This window comes from Macaca fascicularis, chromosome 8 (genome assembly GCF_037993035.2).
Source record: "Macaca fascicularis isolate 582-1 chromosome 8, T2T-MFA8v1.1".
NCBI classification, from domain to species: domain Eukaryota; kingdom Metazoa; phylum Chordata; class Mammalia; order Primates; family Cercopithecidae; genus Macaca; species Macaca fascicularis.
The window spans coordinates 1,397,283-1,420,832 of NC_088382.1; the positions used below are offsets into that span (position 1 = coordinate 1,397,283).

At 49.0% G+C, this 23,550-nt stretch overlaps 1 protein-coding gene across 9 annotated transcripts in view; it reads left to right on the forward strand.

Annotated features, from left to right (window-relative positions):
• The window catches only part of DLGAP2 (DLG associated protein 2), a 919,850-nt gene that overhangs the window by 496,100 nt on the left and 400,200 nt on the right, over positions 1 to 23,550 (forward strand). For all 9 annotated transcript variants that reach the window (XM_045398975.3, XM_045398980.3, XM_045398976.3 and 6 more), the window contains one exon: positions 15,339 to 15,371. In XM_045398975.3, the coding sequence (XP_045254910.1) occupies positions 15,339 to 15,371 (33 nt within the window). The remainder of the gene's footprint in view (positions 1 to 15,338; positions 15,372 to 23,550) is intronic.

Consider the following 23,550-nt stretch of genomic DNA (forward strand, 5'->3'; position numbering starts at 1 on the left):
AACCCCCTGAGAGCAGGGGTGTGTCTGTCTTAGTAATTATTGCAAATGTCATGCCTACCATGGGCCTGAATCGTTGGCTAATGGGGCTAGTTGCAGAGTGCAGGGAAGGGTGGGATATAGACCGCAGCTGGAGCCCTGTGATGTGAGAGGCCTGGAAGGATTTCAGAGGTCACTCAAAGGGACCTGATGCTAGCAAGGGGTGAAGATGGAACTCAGGCTCGGAGGTGTCTAGCTCTGGGTCCAATGGGCAAGACTTGCTAAGCTTTGCTTGTGTTTTTAGTTATTGATACATGATCTCGGTGCCTAAGAGTGTGTTGAGCACATGTCAGTTGACTTTCTGGGCAATACAAGGGGATATAAATATTTAGAACATCAGGGTCCCACAGGAAGCTGTACTCCATACTTGGAAATGTAAAATGTACCTAAATATAGAAGTATTGGAAAGAGATATTTTAATCCGTAGGCTAAACCACTGTCCTCTACACATGATAGTGTCACACAAATGTGTATGGAGGATAATAATTATAATGGTATTAATGACACAAAAGGACTCAAGGTGTCCTAGGACGGGGTTTGACCAGGTGGTCAGTAGGCCTGCACTGGGTGGGCTCCATGTTGACTGGTCTGTTGGTGACTGGTAACAGCACTATTGAAAGGCCCAAATGAGCATCTAACTTTTTTAAAGAGATAAATTGTCAAAGAGAAGTTCTTCACCATTGTAGCCTATTACTATAAAAAGGAATTGAGTTTAAAAGGCTTTTCTTGTCCTGCCTCCGAAGGGGAAAGTCCTCTGCGGCTGTTGTCATAGGTGGTGCACGTGTCTGCTGGGACTTCTGTAACCAGTGGCACAACCACTAAAATAATCCCATCTCCAGAACAGATTGAGAACAAGGCTTAAAATTATGTCCCACAAGCTTGACTTTGGACTGACAGTGATTCTGTTGCACGTCACACCCTTTCTGGGAACTCATAGGTGGTTAGGATCAAGCTGCCTCTGCGTTGTGCAACTGGGGCCTTTCATGTGCCCTCGAGTGAGTGAGTTCACAGCGTCACATCAGGAGTGACACCTGCACTGATCAACACTTAACTGTCACAGCGCCATGTCTAGGAGTTCCCTCTCCCATGGCCCGGGTCTAGGAGTTCCCTCTCCCACGGCCCGTGTCTGGTTCCCTCTCCCACGGCCCGTGTCTAGGAGTTCCCTCTCCCATGGCCTGTGTCTGGTTCCCTCTCCCACGGCCAGTGTCTGGTTCCCTCTCCCATGGCGCGTGTCTAGGAGTTCCCTCTCCCATGGCCCGTGTCTAGGAGTTCCCTCTCCCATGGCACGTGTCTAGGAGTTCCCTCTCCCACGGCCCGTGTCTAGGAGTTCCCTCTCCCATGGCCTGTGTCTGGTTCCCTCTCCCACGGCCAGTGTCTGGTTCCCTCTCCCATGGCCCGTGTCTAGGAGTTCCCTCTCCCACGGCGCGTGTCTGGTTCCCTCTCCCACGGCGCGTGTCTGGTTCCCTCTCCCACGGCGGGTGTCTGGTTCCCTCTCCCATGGCCGGTGTCTGGTTCCCTCTCCCATGGCCCGTGTCTGGTTCCCTCTCCCATGGCCCGTGTCTGGTTCCCTCTCCCATGGCCCGTGTCTGGTTCCCTCTCCCATGGCCCGTGTCTGGTTCCCTCTCCCATGGCCCGTGTCTGGTTCCCTCTCCCATGGCCCGTGTCTGGTTCCCTCTCCCATGGCCCGTGTCTGGTTCCCTCTCCCATGGCCCGTGTCTAGGAGTTCCCTCTCCCATGGCCCTTGTCTAGGAGTTCCCTCTCACACGGTGCGTGTCTAATTCCCTCTCACGAGGCGCCGTGTCTGGTTCCCTCTCACATGGCGCCGTGTCTGGTTCCCTCTTACATGGCGCCGTGTGTAGTTCTCTCACACAGTGCTGTGTCTGGAGCTCTCACCCTGAGGCAGTATTTATTTCTTCCTTGACGTCGTTGCCGTCACTCTCGAGGCCTGTAGGGGCAGTAGCCCTACAGAGGAAGTGGAACATGTTTCCTGTGGGGCCGTTTGATCCAGTTCTCTCCCGGGGGAGCCAGTCAGCTTCTAGAGACTTCTCACTCCACACTGGGCTTAAGCGTTTGTGAAATACTCCATTATAATTTGTGGAAATGACTTGAATTAACTGTATAATTTTAATTTTTCAGGGCGAGTGTATGGTTTAGATTTTAACCAGCAAAACATATGTAAGTGGTGAAAAAAAAAACTAATAAATTCTGGAAACCTTCAGGTTGGTCTTGTTTAATTTTAAAGTTCAGAGGCACTGACACTCTTAAATCTGATGAGTTAATTTTCACAACTTGGTATTGTAGAGAAAAATGTAGTTGTCACACTGTTAAAATGACTTTTCTAATAAATGTTCTTGAAGTTTTAATATGACAAGGTACATGAATGATGAGCACTCCCTCTACTTAAACATTCCTTTATGGCACGAGGCGGTCTCTGAGGGAACTCTGGGAATGGCATGCAGGTAGACGTGCTTTGATGATTGGCATATATTCCAGTATAATTTGGTGTAATGGGATTTAATTTGTTTGTAGCTAAACCTACCTAAAGGGACCACGGCAGGAACAGAAATCCCATAGCTTATATAAACAACAGAACATTAATTAACACGAAGACACTAATTAGTTTATCCAGTTAGTTGGCAGAGCTCCGGGAACTGAGGGCCTGAGAGAGGCCTGGTGTGTTTGTGGAAGGTCGTGGGGAGAGGGGTTGGTTGTCAGAGACATGAGAGGATGCAGGTGACGGGGCGAGGGTGCGGTTCTGGAGAATTTGGGGGAGCTATGCCATTACCTGCTCATGGCTAGAAAGGCCATGAATGGGCAGGGCCCCGCGTCATCAGCCAGGGGTCAGCAGCAAAGGGCTTGGCCTGTCTGTTCTTTCCTGGCCACGGACCTTGTTCCCTTGTTTCTGATGAAATGTCCCATCTCTGGAATGCTGCGCCCACCCAGCCTGCTTCCTCTTGAATCCTGCTCAGGTACATTTCCCCCGATGCAGAACACGGCCCACCCTTGCATGAGCCCTCTGCTTTGTGGCACTTGTTGCCGTTGACCTTGTGTGTTTGTTCTTGGGATTCCCTGATTCACATGCCCTCTCCTCCTTAATGGTAAGGGGCCCACAGTGAGTGGGTGGGTGGATGGATGGACAGATGGACAGATGGGTGGACAGACGGTCAGATGGATGGATGGATGGATGGATGGATGGATGGATGGATGGACGGACAAACAGGTGGATGGATGGATGGATGAATGGACGGACCAATGGACGGATGGATGGGTGGATGGTCAGATGGACAGGTGAATGGATAGATTGATGGATGCTGGACAGATGGATGGACAGTGGATGGACTGATGGATGGATGGAGGGACAGAACCTTCTCTGATGCCTCAAATATCATCCCAAGCATCGTCTTCTCTGGGGAGCCATTCCTGAATCTTTTCCCCAGGCAAACTTGCGAACTCTCTCCTTTGTTTTCACGTCCCCATGTTGCCTTACTTTGTTGCCTGACTGCTTGAACAGTTGTCCTTTGTGGGAGGTCACCGTGAGCACTGCATGGGCAGGGCAGGGTGTGCTCATGCAGCTCACGTTAAGTGGACACACGAGGAGAGTGAGGACCTGCCTGGCCTTCAGAGCTCCTGCAGGCACCTGCCCTGAGGTTTGCTTGGCTCCTCAAGGGAAGGGGCTGGTGCCGTGCAGAGCTGAGGCGGGAGCTGGTGCAGGTCTGCTCTGTGAGGTAGCTGCCAGGCACACGTGCACACACCTACAAACCCAGACACTTGTGAGCGACGTCATTCCTCTTGCGTAGCTGCCTGGACTGCACCCTCTACCATCTGAGGCCAGGTGTTCTGAACTTGGCCCCGCGGAGAGATGTTCTGAACTTGGCCATTGCATTATTTATGTTCTGTTGTCATTTCATGTTATTCTAGTTTCCTCTTATTTTTTCTTCTCGCTCATGATAAATTACAAAATCCTTGAGGTTCTGGTTTCCTCACATTATTTTGTTTGGACCCCTCTTCCCTAAAGAGGATTCAGAAAACCAGCTCTGGCGTGTGGTTCCCACGTCCCATACTCAGTGGGGCTGGAGCCTGCCGATGCCCACACCACTGCCTCGGTCACGCCCCGATCCTCCTCAAGTCCTGAGTAACAGAGCATCTCATCCCTGCTGTCTCCTCTCTCAGGTGGGCCACCTACCCTGCCACCAGAGAAACCTTCCTGAGTCCACGTTTACTTATCTAACTCCCTTTCTTTAGGCCCCCGAGTAACCTCACTCTCCACATGATTAAGTCCAGTGCCTAAGCATCTGTTCTCTTGTTAAAGAAACTGAGCAAGTCCCTCCTGTGTGACCGGGTCTACCTTCCAGCTCCCAGCCTCCGCACTCCACCGTAGGGACGGTGTCAGATGCTCCCAGGTGCAGGCTCCTGTGCGTGCCAGAGGCTCTTCGATGCCTCTGAGTGCGATGCAGTTAGAGTTCATGTGTAGGTGCATGTACCTGTCTCCTTTCTGGACAACTTCGTTTTGCACCCTAGTGCCCGGCATAGGCTCTGTCACACTGTGGAGGTGCTTAGTAAATAGACCATTTTTTCTCGAAAGCGCACGCTATTGACTGAGCCCATGCGTTGAAGGCTGTGTGAATACCGAGGTATGAGCTCCTGAGGAGGAAGGCAAAATATAATGAGATTAAAGTTTTGTAAAGGAGGTGCTGTAGAAACAGAGGAAGGGACGATTAGTTCACGATGGAGGGGTTGAGGCTGCCTCTCCAAAGGGCCGATATTTACAACAAATCTAAAGAATGAGTAGGATTTCTACAAATGGCACTGGGGCAACTGGGCACCCACGGGCAGACACGCCAAATTCAGCCCCACCCGCTCCCTACACAATACTAACTCAAAATGGGTCAAAGGCCTAAAGGCAAGAGATAAAATTATAAAACAACATGGACTTGCATCCTTGTGACCTTAGATTAAGCAGCGGTTTCTCAGAGATGACACCCAAAGTACAAAGCACAAGCTACAAAAGAAAAAATATAAACCAATTGAGCTTTAACAAAATAAAGTTTTTGTGTGTTTCAGAGGTTACCATCAATAAAATAAGAAAACTCACGTCATGAGGTAAAATGTTTGCAAAGTGTATGTGTAAAAAGGCTTATATTTGGAAGAACTCCTACAACACATCAAAAGACAACGAAGCCGAGAAAGGGATGGGCGGAGGGCGTGAACAGGCAGTTCCCCCACAGAAGGTGTGAGAAGACACTGGACATCCTTGGCCAGCCGGGAAATGCAAATCAAAATACAGCGAGACACCATTGCCCACCCGTTAGGATGGCCGTAACGGCAGAGACGGACAATCACAAGTGCCGGCAAGATCCTGGAGCAATTGGAACCTTCATCCATGACTGTTGGGAATAGAAAATCGTGCAGCCACTTTGGAAAACCACCTGGTATTTCCTCATAAGTTTAAACATAGAGTCACCGTGTGACCGGAAATCCCATTTCTTGGTACATACCCAAGAGAAATGAAACATATGTCCACTAAAAACACTCGTACCTGATTGCTTACAGAGGCATTATTCATGGTACTCCAAGAGAAACAGCCCAGGTCAAGTATCCGGACACGGAGGGGTGGACAAACACGCTGTGGTCCATCGTGCAATGGAATCTTCTCTAGCAATAAAAGAATGAAGCACTGGTGCGTGCTACGGCACAGACGAACCTCAGAAACGTTTTCTAAGTGAAAGAAGCCGGTCATGAAAACCACGGATAGGATTCCATTTAGACGCAGTGTTCAGAACAGGCAAATCTATACAGAAAGTAGATTACTGGTAGCCTGGGGCTGGGGGCACGGAAATGAGGGCTGGCTGCCGAAGGGCCTGGGTTTATTTTTGGAGTGACGAGTGTTCTGCGATTGATTGTGAGGATGGCTGCACAGCTCTGCGAGTATGCTATTGAGCTGTGCACTTCCAGTGCGAGAATCAGATGGTGTGTGGATGATATCTGAATAAAGCTGTTAGGAATAAATCACTTTTTAAAAAGCAATGAAGAGTAGTTTTCCAGGGGAAAAAAAAGGGCAGAGGCAGACATACTTTGTGCACAGTGGCACACATGGAGACCCCGAGGCGCACGGGACCCTGGTGTGGTTGAGCTCCGAGCGTGGGTGGTCCCAGTGTGACTGCCGTGGGGAGGACAGAGGCACCTCCTGTGCCTGACAAGCAGGGAAGGCCTCAGCGTTCAAGAAATGCATCTGTTGAGGAAGAACTCTTTCCACTTCCACACCCAAATTTCATGTTGATAATTGTTCCTGCTCTTTATGTACTATCAGTGTCTACCTTTTAGTTCAAATGAAGCCATTTGCTTTCTAAATATCTTAAATGTGTCATGAATAGGACTCCCGTAGGTATCTTCTGAATGCTTTGTAATTACTCCATAGCACTTGGTCAATTTAATATTCAAGATGTGGGCAATTGGCCCAGACAAAAGTAATAAATTAAGGCGAGAACGTAGCCATAAAATAGTAGACTTGTAGAAACTTGCAGTCGGTCTGGACATATATAAACGAATTTCCCACTATTCACAGTTCTATGCAGGAAAGTGAGTTTAAAGCCATAGTGCCTTTGGAGGCCCTACCTGCTTACCCATCTCCCGCTGGGCATCTTTCCCTCCACCAGGGCCTCCTGCCTTCTGCGGCTGCTGAGAGCACAGGGGCCTTCTCCTCAGTGTGTCTCCTCAGCCTCCTGTCCCTGAGGGGAGCAGCACAGAGCCCTTGGATTTGGGAATTCATCATGCTCTTCTGCATCAGGTTGAAAAATTAAATACTGTGTTTTTATTGAGATGCACAATGCTTAAGATACTATTAGGAAATCCTAAACCCACCACCCAAGTTTAGTGAAGACTGTTGCATCTGCTTTCACACAATGGAGATGGAATTGGAGGGATTTGTACTTGAAGGACTCCTGGAGGTTGAGCATGAACCACTGGGGATGTGTGTGGCATTGCCACACAAGGCACGTGCCCTGACGCCGGTGCAGACGCTTGTGTGAGTCTCATGGCCCACGTCGGTGGCCGGCCAGACCTTTGAGATCGGCGTGGGAGTGATGGCCCACGTTGGTGGCCGGGAAGACCTTTGAGATCTGTGGGGGAGGCAGTGCCAGCCTGGGTAACAGCCGAGCTCGGGAGGGCTGGGCATAGCAGAGAGGGAGTGGCGGATGCCCCGAAGGCCGAAGCGGACGGTGAGGTTGACTGTGCGGAGAAAGGTGAATGGAGGAGGCTTCTGGGTCCGGACGGTGGGAGGAGATGTCTGCGGTGGGTGATGGAGGTGGGACCTGCACGCAGTCACCGGGTATTTGGCTCTGTGCCTCTGAAGCTTGAGGACACCTTTGGCATAAATGAGTGGAGGCGAAAACCTTGAGGTCGGATGAATTTCCCAGAGAGGCCGTGAAGGCTGAACTCAGCCACAGTGCGAGAGCAGGACCCCGGGGACATCCGTGTTTAGGAGAGAGGCCCTTTTTGCTGCTGTGGCATTGAAGAGACTCAGCTGGGACAGAGGCTGAGAACACCGGAAACGGAGCTGAGCACGAGCGTCCTGCGCGCCGCCCCAGGAGGGTGGCGGATTAATGAGAAAGCACCGCCCTATCCTCCCTGCTTCGTTGCTGCAGAGAAGAGAATGGCAAGAACTCCACAGGCTCAGAACTCAGCGCTGGGAGTGCATTTCAGGAGCAGAATGGCAGACTCGGAAATGGGCCACTGGGCCTGCCTGTGCATCCTCCGGGAAGTCTCAGCCTGCGTGAGCGAGGGTCTCGGGCCCCTCGTTTGCCCATGAGTGGAGTTCGCCGGCCGTGTGCCGCCCATCTAGTTCCTGACGTGGTCTCTTCAGGCGTTTCGTAACTACTGAGGCCTAAACACGACTTTCGTCTATTCCTCTGCGCTTACGTATTTCTCATGTGCACATAAAAAGCTGGAAAGAGATTGCACTAAACAATCTTCTGCTTGATGAAATATTTTGGAAATTGTTAAAAACAAAACTAGAATAATTCCTTATATGAACGAATGGCTGACCAGAGGCAAATCACTTCCTTTCTTTGGGCATCCTTTTCCTGAACCGAATGAAAGACGTAAACAAGCTGATGATTCACACACAGCGGTCGTGGAGTTGGTAAGACTGGAGTCATGAGCAGCATTGAGTTTCATAGATTAAACGGATATCAAAATAAACTATTGGTTATCCAAGGGTGGGCCATTTACTTTTTAGCTAGTTGTTAACCCTGGGTGCACATCCGTTAGGCAGTGAGCACATGTTTGGGTTGAATAATACCGAGACCTTGTTTTTCCTTAGAGGTTTTAAAAAAGTTATTTAACTTTGTTTTCTTTTTTTTTGAGACAGTCTTGCTCTGTCACCCAGGCTGGAGTGCAGTGGTGCAATCTCGGCTCACTGCAACCTCTGCCTCCCGGGTTCAAGTGATTCTTCTGCCTCACGTCCCAAGTAGCTGGGACTACAGGTGCACGCTGCCACGCCCAGCTAATTTTTGTCTTTTTAGTAGAGATGGGGTTTCACTGTATTGGCCAGGCTGGTCTCGAACTTGTGACCTTCAGATCTGCCTGCGTCGGCCTCCCAAAGTGCTGGGATTACAGGCGTGAGCCACCAGCCTGGCCGTCTTTCTTAGGCTAAGCTTACTCTGAAGATAAATCTGCTCCCTCAGAAACATCCCAAAGTCAGATATGGCATTTCAGGACGTGACAATGGCTAGCGGGGAGGCTGAGCTGTGAGCTCGGTTTGTCTCCAGAGCAGCTCGAGCACTGGGTCTGCACACTGTGCACTTCCTCCTGCCACAGCTGCAGGCGTCAGGGACTCCAGAATGAAAGCTCTGGGAGCCGGAGACATCCTGTGTTGATTGCAGGCGGCCCCCAGCACATGGAGCAACACTAGGACCGTGGCAGATGTTCGGTCATGTTCGTTGAAGGAAGAAGGGAGTGAATGAATGCCTCCTCTGAGGATAGCTGAGCACCCGTGCGTCCGTCTGGCCATGAGAGCTTGGTTGTGCTCACATGAGGGTCCTGAGCAGGTAGTTATCTCGGACCAGAAGCAATAGCTTCAGGCAAAGAGAAGACGTGTTCCCTCCCTGTCTGTGCATCTGACTTTCATGGTCGTGCCCTACGGTTCGTTGCTTTATTAAAGCCAGTCACTCCTGGGTTTGCCTTCACGTTTTTCAACTTCATTAAAAAAAAAATTGAATGAGAATTGAATTTGAATGCATATGTAATTGAAGGAACTATCCTACACACGATTTATTAATTAACATTGGAGCATACTTATGTCAACCTGCTTCCTGATTACAGTCAGGCGTCAGTAACGACGGGACGACGCTCTGAGAAACGTGCCAGCAGGCGGCTTTGTTGTGTTGCCTTCATTTGTACAAATTTAAGGGATACAAGCACAGTTGTGTGACGTGGGTGCGTTGCGCAGTCGTGAAATCTGGGTGAATATTTAGGGGTTGGCTTTGTGCTACAGGTATTTTTTCTTTATACATCAACTATTTGCAGTTTAAACATTGGTTTTCAAATTAGAAATTAACCCATGTTCACAAGAATGTTACTCTGTATTCTTGTCTCCCTTCCCTAACCCATGCAACCAGCAATATTGTTACCACAATTTCTCCCTAAGAAATAACTTCTAAAAATCTACTGTCATTCTGGGCTTTTACTTAGCATTTATAAATATACATGACTATTGTTATTAGAATATTATCAATGACTATCTCCTAGCGTAGTACCTGACACAAAGTAGGTTTTCTGTGAATATTAAGTCAGTATTAAAGAATACACATCCAAAAATAAAAATGAGATAATGTGTTACCTTTTGCTCTTTCTGTTTTTTCATGTTTGGTACTTTTCCATTTGAGCAAAGAAGATTCCATAGCATCCACAAATTATCTTTATTTATTTATTTATTTTTGAGACAAGGTCTCTCTTTGTCCCCCAGGCTGGAGTGCACTGGTGTATTTTGGCTCACTGCAGCCTCAGATTCCCAGGCCTAAGTGATCCCACTTGGACCTCCCAGAGTGCTGGGATTACAGGCACAAGCCACGGGGCCTGGCTGAATTGTCATTTAAGCATCACTCAGTTGATGATGAGTGGGGTTTTTGGCCTCTGCGTCAGGTCATGTTGGAACACAGTCATGTGATCGTGGAGACACGTCCTCATGTCATACAGCTGTGTGGCCAGGTTGTCATGCAGTCACGTTGTCATCTTGTCCTAGGGTTGTGGTGTCCCATCGTCACGTCACATTATCACGCATCGCACGGCTGTGTCCTGTAGGCATGTTGCATATTCTTACATCATGTTGTCTTAGGGTCATGTGTCCTATAGCCACGTCACAGTATTGTGTGGTCACACGGTTGTGTTGTCACGTGGGCCTGTTGTGTTTTCTCACAGTCATGTTGTCCTGGGTGTCACAGTCATGTCACACTTGTCACACTGTGGTGTTGTCATGTGGTGTGTTGTGTTGTCCTGGGTCACAGAGTCACAGTCATGTCATGTCACACTGTGGTGTTGTCATGTGGTGTGTATGTTGTCTCACGGTCACGCCCTGGGTCATGGTGTCACAGTCATGTCATGTCACACTGTGGTGTTGTCACGTGGTGTGATGTGTTGTCCTGGGTCACAGAGTCACAGTCATGTCATGTCACACTGTGGTGTTGTCACGTGGTGTGTTGTGTTGTCCTGGGTCACAGAGTCACAGTCATGTCATGTCACACTGTGGTGTTGTCACGTGGTGTGCGTGTTGTCTCACAGTCACGCCCTGGGTCATGGTGTCACACGGTTGTGTTCTGTCAAGTGCTTGCATGCGTGAGTGGCTATTCACATAATCTTGACTAAGCGTCATCGTTTCGTGCCCTCTGCTGTGTGAGAAGTGCTAGCAAGGCCGCCGGGTACCATGGCTGGGCAGTGGCCATGGCGGCCTGGCAGACCTGCTATTGTCTAGAGCTCCTGTTGACGCGTGGCTGGACGCGGTGCCTCCAGGTGGCTGCTGACATGGAGCCTTTCTTGATGAGCACAGCAGAGGATCCTGCCATGTGCTCGGAGACTTGGAAGAGGAAAGACGTTGGCGGTTTTCTCCCGTCTCTTAGTCACTGTCACAGCTGGAGGGAGGCAGAGGAGGACAGAGGACGGGGGAGGCAGCAAATTAATGCAATTGTCACAGCAGCCTGGTGCTGGGCCTCACATCTAGGCACCCCCACAGGCCTCCCAGCACCAGGCCTCCCAGCGCCAGCCCTCATCCCGCTGTCCCTCCGCAGCCTGTGCTGCACGGCCCACGGCAAACGCCGCCCACGCCCGGGCCTGTCCCCGCATGGCTTCCTATAGAAGGAGCACAGACGCTCTTTGCATTCATGGGTGAGTTAGAACCAGCCTCAGGAAAGCAGGACCCGTCCCCAGCAATGCTGAGCTCGGCCTCGCCCTGAGGAGCTCTGGCCAAGGGCCCGGGCTGTGTCCACCACGCACGGCTGCAGCAGCTGAGCGGTTCCTGTGCGTGCCGTTTCTTCCCGGGGCTCCAGGAGAGCTGCCGGGGCTCCTTTATCTCCCGGCTCCTTCGGCTGCTGCTGCGCGCCCCTCCCCGGGCTGGTGTGAGGAGGGAAGGCGGTTACTGCAGAGGCCGACTCCATGCAGAAGCCAGAGAGAGTGTGCTCGGCTTCCCAGACCTCAAAGCTGCCTCTCCAAAAATATGTGCAGACATTTAAAGTGGCCTCCGTAGATAACTTGCTCTATGAATTTACACAGGAGATGCTGCAGTTTCCTCTTTTCTAGGAGATTAACACAAGACGCCTTGTGTCAGAAAACACTGGGTTGGGCTTTTGCTGTTCACGTCTGGAGCTTGGGGAAGGAGCCGGTTCTCACTGGGCCGCACGTGGTGCAGGTACGGGTTCACCTACACAAAACCATCAGGCAGGTTTCTCCATCTGTGTCAATTAGCACAGATCAGTGCAGGCTTCTCCTAATTTAAATGAGACTCAGCACTAATGATGATGGATCCACAGTGTATCGAGGTTAATTCTCTACATTGTGAATATTTTTTTTAACGGGTGTTCCTTGGGGAAGAATTCGTTGAAAGGGTCCATGCTGCTGTTAGTAACTTGCTGTGTGTTCAGCTTGCTGGGTGATTTTAAACATATGTGACCTGTGACGAAGATGAACTCTGGGGAAAGCCTTGAATCTGTGGTCAGTTTCGACGCACATTTTGGTTCGCGTTGGACAAGAGGTGCGGAACCACCGTTGTGATCCACATCCGAGTGGGCTGCCCATGAGGCTTCCAGTCCCTCCTGGGGGCACGGGGTGGGGACAGCCATGGCCGGGGGGCCGATTTGAACCTGGTGTGCCTGCAGGTTCCGCGCTGAGGGCTGGTCACAGATCCCAGCCTTGCGGGTCTCAGTCGGCCTCTCCCTTCCCTGAAATCAGTGCCTCCTACAGGCACCATGGTGAAGCCAGCGTCTGCCCTGCTCTGGGGGAAGCCGGGGCACATCCGGGAGTCCGCTCTGTCCCCATCGTGTGGCCTCTGATGGGTCCATCGAGGCCTCATGGTCTCCTCCACATGGGAGGCCGGAGTGGATCCCACAGTTCCTGACACTTGTGTTCACTCCGTGTTCCTGAGTGTCCTGCCGAGGTCTCGGTGGTCACATTTAGGAACATCTTGATGAGATAAGATGAAGTGGGCTCCGATGTCGTGGGCCTCCTCGGAGCCTCTAGTTTGGGAGTGGCTCTCATGAACGTACCGTGGGGGGCGATAATTGGCAGCACTGACTTTTTGTTTGGGGAAAATAAAGCGATCTATGGCTTCAGATGGCTTCTTGCATCTTGACTCTAAAATAGACTTTCAGGGCCTCGCGCTCTTATTTAAAGCAGTTTTTTGTCCGTATGACTCAGTGGCGTCCTTCCCGGGAGCCTCCTGCCTTAGCTCTTCTCAGGACGAGATGAAAAATCCCTTTTGGGTTTCGGGGGCCGAGTGAGTGTGCAGAGTTTTGACTTTTGGATTTTAGCTTCCCTGGCCCATGCGGTTCACTGCATTCCCGCAAAGCCTGCTCCTGACTTTTCCTCCATGGGCCTCACTCTCCGGCCCTCTGGTCCTACTTCTCCTGTCCGGGTGCTGTGTGTGTCATCTCCTGCCCGGGCACTGTGTGTGTGTGGCCCGTGCCTCCTGCAGTCAGATGCCAGCATGGAGAGTCTCGCCTTGGAGACCGAGGGGAAACTGACTGTGGGCCCTCTGTTCCCCAGCGAGAGGCCTCTGCTTCCCACTTTCTGCAGAATTTGTGAAGGGGTGGTGCCCGCATTTCCAGGTTAACTAAACCTGAGGGTCTGCTTCAGTGACGGCAACGATGGGATGGCCTGAGCCTGAGCTGGCTGCCCCATGTCCCCTGGGTGACAGGAGCCCTGCCTCCCTCCACAGGCTTTGCGGATGGTGATGGCTGGGACGGAGGTGGCCCCGTGCGTGGACCATGGCCTGTCCCATTCCTCTCATGCGGAGCAGTGTGGCCCTGGGCCCAGGGCTCCTGCATCCGAGGGCTGCTCCTTCAGGTCCTGCCCTGCGGCCCCCACGTCTTCTCTCCCCTCCCCTCCACCGGTGCCCGTGAAGGCAGGTGCAGTCAGAAGGGTCCACCCCGAGGCGTGTGGCTCTGTCTCCCCGAAGTCGGGAGAGCTCAGTAGAGCTCAGTCACAGTTTTAAAGGACGATTCCTGTTCTTTCCTTTCCACCAGAACCCTCTCCCACTCGCCCACAGAGCCCGACCGGCCCCAAACACGCGGGCCCCGCGTGGGCTCTGTCCCCGCCCCGCCCAGCCACCAAGGTCACCTTCCAGAGGAACCATGAAAGCCTGTGAGGCTCTGCCTCAAAATCCCTTGTTGCCTCCTAATTTTTATTTTGAACAACACCTCAACTCCCTTTTCAATGTTCCGCTCCCGCCTGAACGCCCTCTGCTCACCTCCCTGCCTGCCCCCCACCCCGCCCCATCCCTCCGGGCAGATGCTGCTGCTGTCCCCTGCCTGTCCCCTGCCTGTCCCCTGCCTGTCCACCTTGTCCATGCCCTTCCTGGGACGTCTGTGCTCCCTCCCCAGATTCCTATTTAAAATCCTGCTTGTCCTTCAAGGCTCAGGCCAGATGGCATCACGTGGCGTCTCCTCTATGGGCCCTGGGCTGTCACATGGGATGGCAGAGTGTGTGCCTCTGTGGCTGGTGCAGAGGAGCCAGTGTCTTTCTGAGGGCCTGTGCAGGCCAGCGCTGTCCCTGCAGCCTTAATATCTGACACACCTGCTCATTCCCCTCCCACCCTTGTGGGCTCAGGGTCCTCGACACTAGTTCAGGGCTGGGGGTTAGGTCACCTGCCTGCATGTTCTCAGGAAAGTGGATGGAAGCTGGCTTTGAACCCGGGCCCACCCAGCCCCCAAGGCTGAATTCTTTCCCACGAAGATCTCGCACTTGTGTTTCTGTGCACTTGCTACAGCTTCCTTGTGTGAGGATCAGCTGTAGATGCTCCCAAAGCGTCTGTGTCTGTTCTGCAGACAGAGCCAAGTTCATAGTCACTCAGGGACCTACGTACGGGGGACTCAGTCCGTACCCATGGATTTCAGTGTTTTCCTGAAAGATAATACACATTTGCTCATAACTTGTGCCTGAAAGGAGATGTAACGGAGCTGTAGCCAAAGTCAAGGTTTCAATATTGCAACTGGGATAAAATATACCATTCTTGTTTCATCTAAGTAATTTGTGTTCAGCCATATACAGTTAAAAAACTATATTTGCTGTGTGCATATGACGGAGAGGTTGTTATTACCAAACACCACATGTTCTCACACATAAGTGGGAGTTGAACAGTGAGAACACATGGACACAGGGGAACATCACACACCAGGGCCTGTTGGGGGGTGGGGAGGGGTGGCGAGTGGGGAGGGAGAGCATTAGAACAAATAACGTATTGCATGCGGAGCTTAAAACCTAGATGATGGATTGATGGGTGCAGCAAACCACCATGGCACATGTATACCTGTGTAACAAACCTGCATGTTCTGCACATGTCTCCCAGAACTTAAAAAAAAATGTTTTTTTTTAATTCTCAAAAGTAAAAATGTAATCTGTAAAACATTTGCCAAGGGAAGCTTTTGAAATAAAAGTTGCTGGCGTGCAAGGTCAGAGCTGGCTTTGTTTACGGAGGGTCCACCGGCTCTGGTGGTCGAGTGGCATCATCTCAAAGTTGTACTTTTGTTGTTGCTGCTGTTGAATCTTTAACTGCATGGTTGAGACCCTGTGGGTGTAACTGCTTCTCTCTGTCTCTGTTTCAGAGTCGCAGTGCACGCTCTGCGGGGAGCCGGAAGGTGAGTATCTGACATGCTGCCTGGGGTGGGCGGGGGCCGCGCGGCTCACAGGTGTGTGGCTGGTGACAATCTGCCATGAAACGTGTTGAGAACCTTGAACACTGAGGACCCTTTCTGTGTGCTGTTTGATATGAACATGAATCAAATAATGGAAGCAAAGTGCAGGGTGAGCGTTAGGACTGAGCCGCTCATCTCTGAAGAAGAACTGGCTTTACCATCAAATTGCAATATTGTCTTTATTTTTTTTTGTTCTGGATCGATAAATTTCCGTCAGTCTCTGCAAGGTAACAGAGGCGGATACAGGCTTATTGGCTTTAAGTGCATGAACCCAAGATGCCAATGAGCCTTGGCTGAGTCGGATCTGGGAAGCCGTTCCCGATTGTCGGTGGCTCAGCCTGAGAGCGTGCGGGGCCTTTGCTGGCCATGAGTGACGTTCACCAGTGTTGCTTATTTCACTTTCCGCGCAAGTCTCATGTGTTTTAAACACACGGCAAAGCGGGGCCCTTGAGTCTGTCATTTGTTGACTCTTTGGAATGGAATTAGTGAAAGCCAGCATTGATGTAATATTTTTCGATGGTCTAATTGGAAAGAATAAGGAAAATGTGGTAAACGCCTGACCCCTATTAATGGGGACTCTGAATTAACTGGAGCTTTGATTTCGAGGTCTGTTTTCAGCAGAAAGAGGCAAATTGGCTAGAAAACGAGTCAGCCTCGGGGAACACGGGACGCTGCCAACCCCAGGGGTGTGCCTTCGGGTCAGAGCCCAGCCCAGCTCTGCTCCCACAGGTGAGACAATCCCAACCCGTGACTCCGAGAGCTGAATGTTAAAGGCTTCTGTACACTTGCGGCCACAGCAGCTCAGTCACATCCACTGGAAAGGCTCTGACCCGCAATTTAAAAAATAAAATAAAGTGAGTACAGGGTTAACTTGGAACTTCTGTCAAACACTCAATTCCCTCATTTGGTGGTTAAGGGAAATATGACAAGGCTTTTAAAACTTTTTCCTGTGTCATTTAGTAGGCATGGAATGCACAGATATATCCACGATAAAGTCAGTTACTGTGTATTTTAAAATCTTAAGCTTCACTTTTATGCAAAACATCAGACTTTGGATCCCTGGCATTTCCAGAGTCAAAAGTAATGTGATGTTTTAGAGTCAGGTGGGTGGGGGCTGTTCCCAGGTGGAGCCTGGGATGCTGGTCTGGGTGTGGCAGGGGCCTCCCGTGATTGGGATGCTGGTCTGGGTGTGGCAGGGGCCTCCCGTGATGGGGATGCTGGTCTGGGTGTGGCAGGGGCCTCCCGTGATGGGGATGCTGGTCTGGGTGTGGCAGGGGCCTCCCGTGATGGGGATGCTGGTCTGGGTGTGGCAGGGGCCTCCCGTGATGGGGATGCTGGTCTGGGTGTGGCAGGGGCCTCCCGTGATGGGGATGCTGGTCTGGGTGTGGCAGGGGCCTCCCGTGATGGGGATGCTGGTCTGGGTGTGGCAGGGGCCTCCCGTGATGGGGATGCTGGTCTGGGTGTGGCAGGGGCCTCCCGTGATGGGGATGCTGGTCTGGGTGTGGCAGAGGCCTCCCGTGATGGGGAAGCCTCAGGTCCTTTCTCCTGGAGACGCCAAGGCTGCTGCAGAGGATCATGAAATTCTGCAGCCTGTCTGTTGGGTGTTTGAAAGCTTTGTTATTTCTTATCATTATACTTCCGTTGCCATTCCCACTATGGAAAGCATATCATGCTTTGAGTTCATTTTTCATTCTCTTTCCCCCAACCCCCTATCGAGAGTTTTCAGTGTGTGAGAGAAACTGTGAAATATAAAACCTTGTAAATAGTGGTTTAAACACATTGCATCTTGCTTTTCATCTACTTGTTTCTAATAACAAATGTCTGCCTCTGCCAAGGACAGTGGCCCATGTGGGGTGTGTTTTGTTGTCGTGTGCCACTTAGCATTGTCATGAAAAGAAGAGTTTGGTCCCAATAAGTCAGAATCAGTGATGTTTGGACCGAATGAAGGCTAGTAAATCACCCCAGAGTCCTGGCTCAGGGATGGATGTTGGATGATTTCTGGGATTGACTCTAGAAGGGACCTTGGCTCGCCCAGGCTGACTTGAGACTACCAGAGTCGTCCGGAGCATGAGGAGGTGGGCTGGCTCCCTCGGGGCACTCCAGCCTGAGGTCTGTGGCCTTTCAGGCCCGGCACCACCAGACGTCAGACCAGAGTGTGCGGTCCTGGACAATCTCAGGGTCGCTCCCCCTGGTCACCTACCTTGGCTCGACCTCCACACCACACATACTGTCAGCTCACAGCAAATGTGTGACAGTGGGGTGGGGACGGGGAGAGACCTGCTCCTTGCTGCTCTAGGGGCCGGTCAGCTTCCGGATATTTAAAACGAGACAGACTGGGACGGCAGGTCAGCTTCCAAATGTTTAAAACGAGACAGACTGGACTCCAAATAAGAAGAGTCCCACTGTCCGGTGGGGAGCCCCACAGAAGTCGGGGGGCTCTCCAGCCAAGGGTGGCGGGGGAGGGGCTGGGCAGTGGGGGCTGGGGGTGGGGCTCACTGCTCTGGCCTGCCCCTCCCCACTGGGCCGCAGTTCTCTGAAGCTGCCCGGGTGTTTCAGACGTGTGAGTGCGGTTGCTCCAGATCAGGGAGGAGGACGGGCTCATGGCGAGGTCTCAGCTGTGTTTTAGTTTTTGCAAAGCACTGTCATATGAATATTCATACATTTTTAAAATCATTTAAGTAATTAGTCTAAGTGAGAACTGGCTGGGCGCGGAGAGTGGAATCTGAAATCAGCCTTTTTGTTCGATAATTTCTTAGGCAGCTTCTGTGAGTTAACTCACAAATGTCGTGGCACAGTAATGACCAGCCAGAGGCTGGCGGCAGCACGGACGGCTTGGATGTGGGTGTGCAGCACTCATTACATCCAGAAGGTGAAGGCACCACTCATTTAGCGTCTCTCTTTCTTGTCAGAAAGCTGTTAACAGCCTTCGGTGGCTAAGCCAGTGAAGTGGGAAACACCTATTTGCATTTTAATGATTAGTTCTTTCAGTGAGACCTAGTTCTTTGGATCCAGATTGAATAATTAGCCTGGTCTCAGATGATAATATCTGTCAAACAAACACGACCCGGGACAAAGTTTACAGGATGCTGGAGACCTCAGAATTCTACAGCTGGGGAGGCCCTGCAATGGTGTGGCCTATTTTTCAGAGAACTTAAAATTTTAATTACATATAAAATGTAGACCGTGATCTCAATACGCAAATTACTTACATGTTCTGTGTTACAAGATTTTGAAACTTGTGAGACTATGTTTTCATGAGATAAAAATGTTTAATAGATTGATTGTTATTTATTGGTACCTTTGTTCCTACCAAGAATAATCTCAGGACAATCTCAGGGTCGCTCCCCCTGGTCACCTACCTTGGCTCGACCTCCACACCACACATACTGTCAGCTCACAGCAAATGTGTGACAGTGGGGTGGGGACGGGGAGAGACCTGCTCCTTGCTGCTCTAGGGGCCGGTCAGCTTCCGGATATTTAAAACGAGACAGACTGGGACAGCCCAACTCTAAATCCTTGAAATGCAGCGTGGCGTGAAAATGGAGCAGCAGTTTGCTTAATGAGGGTCTCGATGCCTTTAACAGGAGTGCAGTTTCTGCAGGTTCTGCTTTCAGAGACCTCTCCTAATAATAATCATAAATTTACTAAGAACAATCTCAGTTGTCATAATAATCTGCCAATTTAATACTAAGATGGTCTCAATTTGTATCATTTTCTTAGTGATTCCTGTTACCTTTTAGCTAAAGGCAGTAACCACATACTATAGAGCGATAAGATGGCAGACTGGTTTATCTTGACACAACAAAAATTCGTGTGTCATATAATCTGTCAGTTTAATATAGGAAAATAAGAGTACATGATTCTTTTTAAACTTTATTGACAGATGCATGACACTACTTGCTTTTCAACTAGAACACGGGAAAATTTATGGACATTGGGTGGGGTCACAGATGTCAGTTCATGGATTTGTCTGTTGGTTTACATTTTTATGGTTTGATTTGTTACCATAGCAGATAGATTTTCCGAGGTAGGAAGACAGATAATGATGCCTGGTGGGGCCGGGAGAACGTATCTGAAATCCACAGCGATGGAATAACAGTGTCTTAGATCTGTGTTATTTGCCCCCATTTAAAACTAAGAAATAAAATAAGCTATTAGTATTACTATATAAATGTAGCATGAGAAAATGCTACAAAAATGTTGGGATACATTGACATGAAAGATTCTTTAGCAATAGAGGCCTTAAGATTGGAATTTTAAGACACAATAGATTATTTGTGATGGCAGAAATATATATATTGGATTATTTGGGTAATGTTTTAGAAATTCCAGGCTAAAAGCAAAATTCAAGTCTTAAAAAAAACTAAGTAGTTTAAGGTACGAGATTTTCTTTCTAAATCTGTTTTCATTTTTGTTGTTTTTACTTTGGTTATTGGAAAACACAATCTGCATGCTGCCCTTGGAATTCTGGGAAGACGAACAGAATCTTGTATTTGAGCATTTTGGGAAGACGAACAGAATCTTATATTTTATCACAGGTAGGAGGAACCCAGGCCATCTCTTCTCCCTTCATAACTCATAATCAAGATATTGGGAAAGTTTTCCTGAAGTTAGTAGCATGAAGTTCTTGATTTTTAAATGTAAGATATTCAAGATTTTCCCCACAAGTGACTCAAAACAATGAGGTCTCGTTAGTGGTTTTTTGTTTTTAACCTTAATTGAACGTGTGTCGTCTTGACGTTTCAAGACCTCTTAACAATTCTGGGGTTCTTGAAATTGCATATTGAAGAGCTTAGAAAGTACCCCCAGCCCTGTTCCCTGCTCTCTGTGGAGGGGAAGGGCACCACCTCTTCAAAGAGGGCTGCCACCCCGTCTCTCTGAGACCATACCTTTTTAATTGAATGCTTTGTATAAAAATGGTCTTTTCTAATTGCTATTTGTGGTTTTCAGTGATTATTGTTGCTTAAGAACTAAAAAGTTCAACTAAGATTTGAAGGAAAACAGACTCAGCTCCAGCCAGTCCGTCTTCTAGGACGTTAATATGGTTAGGGTTTTAGTGGAAGTCAGGAAACAGTCTCTAGGGTAAGAGACAGAATACTGCTCCTCTCTTACCCCAGACGGAAGACTGAGTTGACCCCTGTCCCATGCCCAATAAGAATAAATAAAATACTGTACAATTTGTAACAAAATTTATTTCAGTGCATAGTTGAGCTTGGATGAAAACAAAAGAAAGGAGATCCCCTGAGCCCCAATAACTAAGAAGGAATTCCAGCCAGGGGATCAGCACGAGTTCCAGCTGCAGTAGCTCCTGAGATGCAATCCCAGAAAGGGCCTGGGATGGGGCTGGGATTGCAGTCTGTGTCCTGTGAGGCAGGGGTGGTGGAAACACTGGAATTGAGCCTCTTGAATCAAACCCAGACACTCACCCAGTTTCCCTGTTTGTGAGAAAAGAACTGGAAAAACATGCCTGAGAAAGTGTGAAGAAGCTTATCACACATCCAGGGCCGTTGGTAGGATATAAAGTTACCAACAAGAAATGCACACTCCAGGTATGGATCTGAGATCTGAATTTATATTACCTGTGTGTTGCAGAAGGACAACATGGTGACATTCATATGAAAGTTGTTCCAAAATCAATTATGATTCTGTCTGAGCCTAAGGGCTCTGGCAGAATCAAAATCACAAACTATCTACACAGAATTCTTGACAACATAGGGGTCAAAGGACTTCTCCACTATAAAATAGTACCCACTTTAGATAAACATACAGAAAAGAATATAATCCATATAAAGAAACTTTAAGGAAGTGATATGGTTTGGCTGTGTCCCCACCCAAATCTCATCTTGATTTGTCGCTCCCATAATCCCCACGTGCCGTGGGAGGGACCTGGTGGGAGGTAATTGAATCATGGGGGTGAGTCTTTCCTGTGCTGTTCTCATGATAGTGAATAAGTCTCACGAGATCTAATGGTTTTATAAAGGGCAGTTCCCCTGCACACACTCTCTTGCCTGCCGCCATGTAAGACATGCCGTTGCTCCTCCTTTGCCTTCCACCATGATTGTGAGGCCTCCCCAGCCAAGTGGAACTGAGTTCATTAAACCTCTTTTTAAAAATAAATTACCAAGTCTCAAGTATTTCTTCATAGCACTATGAAAATGGAATAATATGGGGAGTAAGAAGACACAACAGGACAATGAACAACCAAAGCTCTAGAAATAATAGACTTGCCTAGATATTGGATACATTTACAAGTATTAAATAGATTTTCAAAAGAAACAGGAGCCATAATTGTAAGAAGTGTCTATTATGAGGAAAGAAAGACTTAAAAACAAACAGAATATCTGGAAACAAGATAGGTCGTTTAAATAGACCACTATGTGGATATATTATTAGAAAGCAGATTAGACAGAGCTGAAAAGAGAATTGCCAAACTGGAAACTAGATATTAGGATATTACCTAGAACTTTGCATAAAAAACATAAAGGGAAATAGAAGAATTAAGATGCATGGAAGATGGCTTGAGAAACACAAACACATGCCTGGAATTAAATGAGAAATTAAAAAACAATGGGGAGAAAGGAGAAGTGGCGTTAGTCAAAGAAGTAGAGGCCAATATTTTCCTAGAACTGAAGACATTTATTCAGCCTCTTTGATCTAAAGACTCCTAAGACTGAAGCCAGACAAGTACAGACACTCCCATGCCTTCTAAAGTGAAACCACAGAATAGGAGACAAAGAATCAATAAAGCCAGAGAGAATACAGACAAATGTACTTGATTTTCAGGAGACTTTTTATAGTCAATATTGATGCCAGATGACATTGGAATAATGTCTAAGAATTTCTGAGACAAGAGAGTGAATAAAATGCAAAATACTTAATGTAAAGGTGAATAGAAGAGGAGACAGGTAGGGGAAGGGAGAGAAAAAGGCTCAGACAACACAAAGCACATGGTAGGATGACTCCGTTTTTTTTTTTTTTTTTTTTTTTTTTTTTTTTTTTTTTTTTTGAGACGGAATCTGGCTCTGTCACCCAGGCTGGAGTGCAGTGGCTGGATCTCAGCTCACTGCAAGCTCCGCCTCCCGGGTTTACGCCATTCTCCTGCCTCAGCCTCCCGAGTAGCTGGGACTCTAGGCGCCCGCCACCTCGCCCGGCTAGTTTTTTGTATTTTTTTTTTTTTTTAGTAGTGACGGGGTTTCACGGTGTTAGCCAGGATGGTCTCGATCTGCTGACCTAGTGATCTGCCCGTCTCGGCCTCCCAAAGTGCTGCGATTACAGGCTTGAGCCACCGTGCCCGGCTGACTCAAGTATTTTTATAGATAAAATCATTGTTTAATGATAAAGGGAATCTGCTCCAAGAAGCTATAAGAACCATCTACTTTAGAATAGATTCAAGATATGCAAAAAAAATAATTACAAGGAGAAACCAACAAATGAAAAATTATGACAGGAGGCACCCTTGTCTAAGGACACAACCTCATCGAAGGGAGTGGGTCCCACCCAGCGAAGGAAGAGACGCTCTGAAAGGGGTTTCCCTGGCCCCCGGCATTCCCAACAGGGACGCTGTCTTCTATCTGCTGAAGGGGGTTCTTGCCAAGTTCACAAAGTTTAATTTTTTGCTTGACTTCAGTCCTTTTTTGGCTTATGTGGCATTTTAGCAAGCACTTATCCAAGCAGCCGTGCTTTTATTGGAAATATTTGCAGGACCCTTCTGCTTTCCAGATGAGCACAGATTCCCCTGGGTGACATTCTCTCTATTGGGCAGGGTGTGGAGCAGGAAGCAGCATCTTTACTCTCCCTTCCCAGGGTCCTCAGAAGCTCCAAGAATCCGTCTCCACATCACCCTGGTCTTCATGGCCAGCCATAAATAACTATTACCAAAGCATAAGTCGATCATATCATTTCCTTCCTTAAATGTTATCCGTTCTTCCTCTGTTGGAGAAATTCCACATTCATGATCTTGCCCCTACTGGTCTGTCCAGTGCTATTTAACCACATATGAAATAGGCACCCTCCGTTCTCAGTCACCACACACTGACGTCCGGGTCCGTGGGTGCACCTGGGACATTGAAGGCTTTACAATAAAAGCACGATACAGTGATGGGGGAGGAGGGGTGTTGAGTGC